General features: G+C 37.9%; 1 protein-coding gene across 1 annotated transcript; it reads right to left on the reverse strand.

Annotated features, from left to right (window-relative positions):
- Window positions 1–1,685: 1,685 nt before the first annotated feature.
- On the reverse strand, window positions 1,686–2,964 carry LOC103444630 (protein GAMETE EXPRESSED 1-like). Its single transcript, XM_008383583.1, has 5 exons — window positions 2,819–2,964; window positions 2,433–2,559; window positions 2,202–2,353; window positions 1,996–2,073; window positions 1,686–1,836 (listed from the first exon to the last, which is right to left on the reverse strand). The coding sequence occupies exons 1-5, from the start codon at window positions 2,962–2,964 to the stop codon at window positions 1,686–1,688; spliced, it is 654 nt and encodes a 217-aa protein (XP_008381805.1).
- Between the last annotated feature and the right edge of the window lie 7,234 nt (window positions 2,965–10,198).

Consider the following 10,198-nt stretch of genomic DNA (forward strand, 5'->3'; position numbering starts at 1 on the left):
TGAAATAAATAAATAAACTTTGTCTCTCTTCAAAACAGTCTTATAATTTGGTTCCACATGTAATTTCTTCTTCAAAGGGAATCACAAAGCATATATAGAGAAACCAATGATAATGCTAAAAGAGTAACTATCAAAGAAAAGATACCCTCGTTAATAATCACTAACTAGAAAAAAAAAAACAACATATGCAACTAAAGTACTTTCCCGTGCCCTTTAATTTGATCTTATCTTTTGCTTGATGAATACGATTTTAAAGTGCTAAGAGCTCCAATTATCTTATGACCAGTTCTCACTTTTTATACAGATTGAAAATGACATGAAGAATAAAGTAGATTATCATGGAAGACGGAAATAATTGAGTCTCAACAATGACTAATAGTAATTAAGATACATGTACTTGATGAAAAACACAATTAAATAAGCTAGTTAAACTAATTATCAAATTATTACCAATTCCTCTCTTTTTTTTTTATATAATTTTGTTGCTTGTTTTTCTAATCAAAATTTTACTTTCTACGGTAGCATCAAAGATTATGAAGTTGCCTTGTTGGTGACATTTTTGTCCACTTAAGGATTCTGAATTGTAAATCCACCTGCCAACGTTTTGATTAGTCGCTTTTGGCTTTGTTTTAATCATGATTATGGTATGTCAGTATCAGTTATGTGCTATATTCGACTTCAAGGCTTTCCATATATATATGAGCAGCCAAATCAAATCCCAAATCTAATATTTTAAAACAATTAAAAGTGGTGAAAGATTCTTCTGTTAATCACTTGATTTGGATTTGTATGTGCATGTATTTGATAACAGTGAGTCTTACATATCAAACTTATGTATATGAAAGCAAACAAATAAAATAAAATTATGAGTGACAAATTTTGCGACCATCTACTCACATCCTGTCAAATTTATTTATTTCCAAGATTGTAAGATCCTTTTTTTAAAGATAATAAGTATTTTATTAGTCAAATGAACGAAGAATAGCATCTATCATGATTACAATTTTATGATTACAAACGCAACAGAAAGATAATACAAAACATACTCCACATAATCACATTTAACCAAACAGAAAGATAACGCTCACGAAGTTTGTGCACTTGGCAAGGATTATGCAGAGGAAGCTCTACATTTGTTGGAGGTGACTCATAGTAGGGGTTTTGCCAACAATTGCAAGATTATGAATGGGTGGTGCGGTCTTTCCTTCTTGGGGTCGAGGCAATGGTTCGAGGAATTCACAAACATGTTTTCTTGTTGTTGCAAAGTCTTCTGTGATAGTACAATGTTTATCTTGTGTGTCTTAATGATGTTAGGTGAGATCGTAAGGCTTAGGCCTTGTGAGCTTATCTTTTATGTTGGTTAGATGTGGAATCCTTGATAGTTAACTTTTCTCAACTGACGTTTTTATATAATAATTCTAGTATCCAGTATTAAATATCTTTGTAAAACTGGATTAGATATTGTTGATGATAACGAATGTTGATTTACATACACAATCACAAAAATATTAGGAAAACAGTAGTAATCTAAGACTATAATGTTGTTCTCAATTTCTTAGCAAAAACATGGCAAACAAATTTTTACATCAAATCAGATAGGACTGCGAGTGGGACTGCGTAGATTATATCTTCCAGTATATGAAGAGACTGCACGTAAATTATCTCCAACTTCTTCCTGGAAATGCTTAGAAAATGTCGCCCGATACGTCTTTGTCAACTAATGCAGACCAGTCGGATTCATCATCTGATTCCCATGACAACTCTGCGTTTTTTCGCAAGCTTATAACCTCCTCTGTTAGTTTTTGTAGCATATTGTAGTATAGCCTTTCATAGTCCCTGAAAATTTTAAAACACATAGACATGTTAAATCCAAATCATAAAAACCAACTATATAATTTTAATGTTTGATGAGGTCTTTTCACTTACTTGTATTTCCAACAAGCATATAATAAGTGAAGGCCAGCGTAAAGCACATAACGTTCCTGAGTCCACTACCCCACCGAGTCCGTTGTTCTATTCCCTTTGTTGCAAGTCGAAGGACTGCAAATTCGAGCATGAATGCAAGGCATAGAACTGTGGCAAAAAATGTTCACTTACAAGTTAGTTACAAAATCACAAAACATATTTTTGTAAAAAATACATACGAATAAAGGATGATACACTTACACAAGTAAAGCCAGTGTTTCACTGGATAGGTTTACTTTGTGCTGGTTAACATGTAAATGGCAAGCATTGATATGAAATAGAAAACGACTGCTTTCATTGATCGTGTTTCCACCAGCAACGCGTCCTGCAAGGCAAATAGCCTATCCAAAGCAACAAACATGGATGACTGCTTCTGTTCAAAAGCTTCCTGTATACATTAAAATGAATCAGTGTTATGTTAATCATAAAATTATTACAAAGAGAATGGAACGAAAAGAAATAGTTACTTGAGCTTCCAATATGGTCTGTGAATTTTCAACTAAATGGTCATGAGCTCGTTGAATCTTCTCTTGGCTTTGAAGAAGCCCTTCCTGTTTTTCACGGCCAAATGTAGTGAACTGCTGCAATATCGCCCTGCAAATTTTAAAATGTGTTATTAGCAACATTAAGACATACAGCTTGATAATGCCTAAAATTTCCTCACCACCATGACTAGTGCATTATGTCTTACTTTCTCTCTTTTAGAGCTTGGGATTGGAATTTGGTCAGAGACTGAAGCCCGTTAAGCGCTTCAGATTGGCCATTTAGAAGTTCCTTTTGCCTTTCCAAGGAAATATCAGCTACATTCCCAATATCGTCCACCTTGCTTTGCAACTAGCTCATCTTTGAAGACATGGTTTCTCCAACTACTCCTATCTTCTTCTCTATTTCACTAGTCTCATCCTGCAAGCTGAGTATTCCTTTATCTAAGATGTGATAAGATTCATGAACCATTGCCATCCCTGCTTCCAAGTTTTCCTTCATTTTGTGCTGCCCCATCTGCAATAGGCTTCAATTTTCTTGGACTTCTCGAGCACTGCCTCTGACTGCTTCACTATCTCACCAATGTGATCACTGACATTCTTGGAAGTTTGAGCCACTTGTTGTGTTTGTTCTTCAATTGAAGTCAAAGACTCGTGTATAACTTTCGAGCCCTCTAACAACTTATCTGCCCTTTTCCGCTATGTTCTCTAAATTTTTCTCTGCATAATCGGATGATTTTCTTCAAATCATTCACAATTTCTCTGTCTGATGCCTGAATATGCCAGACTGTAACTGATGGCAAATGGAGTTGGTTTCAAGATAGAATCACGGTACGTGTTTTCATGGCGAAGATTTCTCTGTGGAAGGATGCTCGGACCTCAACACAGCTCCCCAAGAGATTGGCACTTTGGATGTGTAGTCGGGCTCTTGCTTGTTGATGTGCTACATGAAGAGGACACAGTTAGTTCTGAAAGGTGCCTTTGTGAGGTCTTAGGTGTAGGCCTTGAGGCTCGCAATCAAAACTAACTGAGTGTTAGGCGTGCCACTGCTATCTCAGTATAGCAAATGTAGAACAAGAGTGTTTTAAGTCGATTACTTGCACCCCAAGTTACTTGGACTTTTTGTTATAAAAGGATTGTCATGGATGGGTTAAGTCCATATTAAGTTCTTTTTCTTGCCTTGTAAATAAGGACTTTTAGTTCATAGTCTTGTAAGTTTGAATGAAGGGAGTCTAGATCCCCTTAAGTCATTTGGTTGATCCTAAATTGCTTTTAATGATAACATATCCATTAAACTAGCCGGATCCAAGTGCAAATGAGACTCTTAAAGTAGGAAAGCAGGTGGAAATAACTTGAATACATACTAGAGAATGCATTAAGTAATAGATCTATAAATTCAGAAAACAAACAAAGAGCATCGGGCAAGATTTCACCTTGTTTGTCAAGGTTGAACCTCTTGCAGCTACTTCTATTTGAATTAACAGGGGTTTATATGCTAAAAAGGGATGGATGGTAAACAAGTTTACACAAGGGAATCGATACTACGCCACTAAGGGAGTTATCAGAGCTTTTAAACTAGAGAAAGATAGGCTTTCTAAGGAAATCTAGACAAGAGATAGCTTGTCGCTAAAAAGGACTGAATCTGGGTTGATTTTAGCTTTTGGATGCAAATCTGGCTAGAGAGCAGAGTTTGTATGTTTGTTTGTTTGATTGATTGAGTGCCCTTGTCTCTGGGGCCTCTTCCTCCTTTTATAGGCAGATTAACCCTACTGCTGCAACTTCATTCTTGCCCGAAAGCACTTTTAGGGTAGTGAGTCATCAGCTTTTTACTTGCAATGCCACTAGAAAGTGTTCTTTGGCTGGTAGTAGGTTAGTCTTCATCACTTGTCACTTCAATAGTAAGCACGTGGCTTATATTTGGTCGGGAAGGCTTTTGGGCTTTGTGCTAGGCTTCGGGCAAGTCCCCTTTTAGTTGGCACCCTTGGGCTTTCCTTCATCTAAGTCCAATGTTCAAATATTAACCCAAACAACGTGTGAATAGCATCATTGTCCAATTTTTCAAGACAAGGTTTCATAGGAGATCCTACACGACATGTAGGACAAGGGCTAGTTCCAGAATCCTTTTGAAAGCAATTGCTAGGATCCCAAGCAAATCTCTTCCTCTTATTGTTGTCAGCCGCGGCCATCTCTAAGCATGCTCCAAATATTCCTTTATAAGCATCATGCTAACACGAATTAGTGCCCACCAGTTTTCTTCTAGCGTTGTTGACACGTTCAATGCCTTTTTCATCATTGAGAGAATCCATAGAGAATTCGGAAGCAGTATTGTTTGTACCATACTTAGAGCCTCCGTATTTAGACCTCGTATAAATACTCGGGGGACTCAAATGTAATTATGTAATAAAAGAAGGGGCAAATATGTAATAAGTGAGGAGCCCTTATTCTATAAAATGACCCTTCACTCTCCTCATTAAGGGAGGTTATTTCTTAGGCCATGGGAACAACTCTCTCGCCCTCAGAAGCTCTCACCCTCTCCCTCACAATCCTCTCAGAGAAATACAATATGAGTGTGGACGTAGCCCAAACATTGGGGTGAACCACGACACATCTTGTGTTATTTACTTTCTTGCAGATTCACGGTCGGATTTACGTTGTTCCAAGACCCCTCCGGTTTTGTGCAGCAACAAGTATCACCAGATAATTGCAGATTTTCCGGAGGATTATTGTCGGTGTTGCTGAAAGAAGAGGACCAAAATCATGACATACCTGACCTTGAGAGAGTTAGGAAGATCAGGAGGAAAAGAAGAGACTGACATTGTTCCATCTGAGCTTCTTTTCCTAGCAAAAGATTTTCTTCAAATTTTGTATTTAATTCGAATATCCGGTAACTTGCGTTACGAAACCCTAATAAGTACCAGAAAATAACATAAACTATAAACTATATACTGCTAGGAAGTAGAAAGGTTAAGGCATTTCAATAAAAATTGGCGCAATAGACAAAAATATAATAAAAATCAATGAAATCCTTATTTAGAATGCATTGAAAGAGAAAGAGAAGAGGAAAAAAGAAAAACCAATACAGAGAAACAAAGGTGATCGTAAATTTGATTAATCATACCAGTTGTGTCTAGAATAATGTTCGTACATATTCACTCCAGTAGAAATAATAAGCACCACATAGCCTACTAAATGAAAACTAATGATTGCCTTCGAATTCGAGGGCCCGGCAATATGTGCTTAATTATGTCGTTTTGAAGGCCTCTTCATCATTTCAATTTTGTTCTTTAAATTGAAATTTGACGTTCAACTAATATGATTTAATCCCCCTAAGGAGAAACTGTAGAGAGGGGCCAGGGACACACCCTACATGCAAGGAGAGACGGGCCATACAACCCACTTCCAACAACACCGATATTATCCTAAACTTGGCCCACTTCCAACAATACCGATATTGTCCCAAACTTGGTAATTATCATCTGCACAATCCGTCAGAGGTAGAGTTTTATCACAAAAGACCTCAGTATTAATTAAAGTGGGGTTAAGGTATTTATACTATTATTTCTTTTTTTGTATAACTAGTGTAAGACTCAACAGAAACATAATTAAAGAAAAAAATTACAAAACAAAGACTATTACTTTTCATCTTCCTTTACAACTCTTTTGGAATCAATTATTTGATGGCATAAACAAAGAAGCCAGTCCAAAATCCTCAAAGGGGTGAAATCAAAACAATCAAATATCTGGGAAAAATCAGACAAACCTTCAAATCTATCCAATCAAATGGTGAAAATTGAGAAGTACATGCTGTTCGTGGCAGGAATTTCCGTCGGGGATGTTCCCTGACCGACGAGCACACAGCTCCCCGAGAGGTTGGCGCCGGTTGATGCTTTCTGTCGGGCTTCTGCTTCACTGGTGGGCTTTATCGGGCAAAGCTTGTCGGGCAAGGCTTGTCGGGAAAAGCTGAAAGAGAATGACAAAGTTAACTTTGAAAGGTGCCTTCGTGGGGCCCTAGGTGTAAGCCTTGAGGCTCACAATCAAGATTAACTTTTAAGTGCTCAGGCATGCCACTGTCATCTTCAGCATGGCAGATGTAAAACAGATGTTGAGTTTTAGTTGTATATATATCCAAGATACTATGTTAGTTATGACAGGTGCCTTTGTGGGGCCTTAGGTGTAGGCCTTGAGGCTTCCAGTCAATAACTAACTCAGTACTCGAACATAATGTCCGCTTCATTGATTGTATGAGTCTTATAACCATTATACTTCTGATTACCTGAGCCTGAAGAGCATAATGAATCCAAATAGGTGCCTTTGTAGGGCCTTAGATATAGGCCTTGAGGCTTCCCATCAAAATTCCTTCTATACTTAAACGTTCTAGCCCGAGGAATAGAATGAATCCAAATAGGTGCCTTTGTAGGGTCTTAGGTGTAGGCCTTGAGGCTTCCTATCAGAATTCATTCCATACTCAAACGTTCTATGGTAATCATAATATAATAGAAATGAAACTAAGGAATAGGTCGATTACTTGCGCCCCAAGTAACTTCGGACTTCTTGTTATCAAAGCTTGTCGTGGATGGGTTAAGTCCACATAAGGTTCTTTTAAGTGATCAAATCTTACATGCCCGAGGGCTTAGAACTTAGATCTGGTTTGAACTGTGAAGACATATTCAAATCGGATTCAAGCATTGAGAGCATCTTTTAATAGCCATCTTACTAGAAATAACTTGAATACAACTTGAAGTATACAACATATTGCTAGGTTAATGAATGAACAGACAGAAACACAGAGGGTCGGGCAAGGCTGATCGTCTTGCAACTTCCTATCTTTGTGGTTTATCAAAGGGGCTGAGAGCTTTAGAAGAGGGGTAGGGAGATGAGTTTACAGAAAGAAATCGATACTACAGCAAGAGTTGAACAGGGTAGTAGAGCTATTACAAAGGCTTGAGTGAGGGTTTATCCCGAAAGGGATGAAGGCTTGGGCTGACTACAGTTTCGTTTGAAAGCAAATCTGGCTTTTGAGCAGAGTTTGTGCTTGTATTTGTTTGTTTGTTTGAGTGTCTTCAACTCTGATTTCTCTTTCCTCTTTTATAGACACTCTGGCTTGGCTTCCTGTAGCAGCAATCTTGCCCGAATGCGGTTTGAAAGACAGTGACTCATCAGCTATTTACTTGTACTACCACTGTAAAGTACTTTTGGGCTGATTAGCTGGCTGGTATATACCACTTGGTCTTTAGGTAGGTGAGCAAGTGGTGCCAATGATCTGCACCTAGTCGAGAAAGGCCTCTTCTGTCTTTTGGGCTTGGGCTGGACTTCGGGATTCTCTCATCTTTTTGGGCCAACTCCCTTTTGAGCCCAAAGTTTAAGTTTTAACCCAAACACATGCAAAACCGAAAACGAGAGTTCACAACTTTAGAGAGAGAGAGAGAGAGAGAGAGATGACTGCGAAGAGGAGTTGCTCTGCCTGCTTTTGGGACTGTTGGGTTACATGCAACGGTGACTTTGAGAGAAAGAAACGGGTATGTTTATAAAGGAGGAGACACTGTCTTTTGAAAAAAGACTAATAGTGGGCTGCCACGTAATGTTTTGATAGGTACTCCTCATTCCCGATTAATGCTAGTAAAACTAAATGTGTAAACTAAATTTTGTAAAATAAATGATATGAAAATTGATGATTGGAAAATTATTTAAGTATTGATTAACGTATTTATTTCTTATTAGTGACACATTATTTAGTTTGCAAATCTAGCATTACTCCTCGGAAAACATCGCGGCCTAACGAAAAGACTTGCGAGCCAAGGAAAAGCAAGGGCATCTAAAATAACAGAATAATTTTTAAACAGAAGGTAATGACTTCACCATTTGGGGCTCTTATAAAAACCCCACATAATTCTTTCCTTTATCAAAATTATTTCGCCATTAACCATTATTTCTCCATTAACCGAGCTGGTGGTTCAGTAGTAAAAGATGGATTACAAGGCTTCCTTAAAACTAAAAACTGGAGGTCTCGGGTTCGAACTGTTGGTGTGGAAGCCAGACTTGTGGCCAGGGGAGGCTAAAATGTTTCTGTGAGTCTTTCCGGCCCTCAAAATGATAGATAACCGTACCTTGCCACTCGCTGTCTCCCTTTAAGAAAAAAAAATATTATTTCTCCATTCGAAGCAATCAAGCTGTGATTTATGAATGGGGAAATCGTAAGTGCTGGTAATTTCATGTCGAGTTGTCCTCTCGATCTCTGCTGCTGCCACCTTCGACTCCTGTAAGGAAGGCTACCACTGCCTCGGTCTCGATCTCTAAATCATTAATTGTCGCTGCCCTCAATTATTTCTTTATTTTGAATTTGATTACGAAATGACGATGAAGATGTCGTTGTATAAGCAGAGGAAGAATCAGAACACCGCCAGGGCAACCGGCTTTCAGCATCACTGTGATTGGCAGCGCCGACCCGATTCGCTTCGTTGTGAACGAGCTGGAGCTCGTTGCCGCCGTCATCGACACCGCCTTGAAATCCTATGCCTGTGAAGGGCGCATTCGGCAAACAAAGCGGGCAGGTTACACGCTGTTGAAAAATAAGGTCTAATTGTTATATTAATCACATACAAAATTAATAAATTATCGTGTAAGTATTGCACAATTTAAAAGCATGCACATGATCAACCAAATGTAAATGAACATATGACATAATGAATTAGAAAAACATGAAAATTAGTCGAGGCAATATATTGGGAGTGTCACCTTTCTCACGTCTTTGTCAAATCTAATTGGGAAATTGCCTTGGACAAGAGCCTAATTTTGGCCATCATGAGTAGTAGTCCCCCTGAATGTTGGAGCTTTTGAGTTGTTGAATGTATTCGCTTTTCTAGATCTTTTAGTTTCTTTTGGCTTAAACTCCGGTAAACAAAACAGAAGTTTAACAGTTCATACGAAAAGAAGAGCATCCATGGTAGGACTAACTGAAGAAAGTTCCATGTGAAGGTGGAAGGAGACTCTAAGATCCTAATTGATGATGTTAATGGTGGATCTTCGTTCCCTTGGCACCTTCTTACTTAATATACATAATCTGCAGAAGTTGGCGTATAACTTCCTGTGTATCTCGTTTCGTCATATCTTCAGGGAAGTTTATCTTTGTAGCTGATGAATTAGCTTCTTCGGGTCATTCTTTTGTTGTTCCTGCTATTTGGGTTCGCTCCTTGCCCAGTGAGGCAAGAGCACCGTGGATTTGGGATTTTGTTGCTTCTAGTTGCCCTAGGGGCTTCTCCTTATACTTTTTGTTTCTATTAATAAAAAAATCGATAATTACACAATAACACTATTACACATTACACGAAAATAAAAATAATTTTTTATTTATTTAAAAATAAATGTCATTTTATACAACGTATATCACTTCGCTTACAAGTTAAATATGTTATAAATTCAAATCACATGTAAAAATTCGCTACTAGCTAAGGAGATGGAGTAATGAACACAAAATTTCTTTTGTCATCTAATTACAACGAGAGGTTTGAACAAAAGACTCAACCGTCAACCCACACTCATCTCATGCTATTTGGGAAAAGTCTTATGGGCAACTTATTTACAACGCTCGACAAAAAAAAAAAAAAAAAATCCTTATTCACAACGAATAATTGGTTTGTTTTCACTACAAGAAAACAGGGAATATGTGACGGAATTTATGGTGGCGCCCAAAAATTCATCATATATTACGAGAATAAGTGAGGAAATTTTAGAAAGTGTCACATAAAAACTTTCGC

The sequence above is a fragment of the Malus domestica genome, chromosome 09 (assembly GCF_042453785.1).
Source record: "Malus domestica chromosome 09, GDT2T_hap1".
NCBI classification, from domain to species: Eukaryota; Viridiplantae; Streptophyta; class Magnoliopsida; order Rosales; family Rosaceae; genus Malus; species Malus domestica.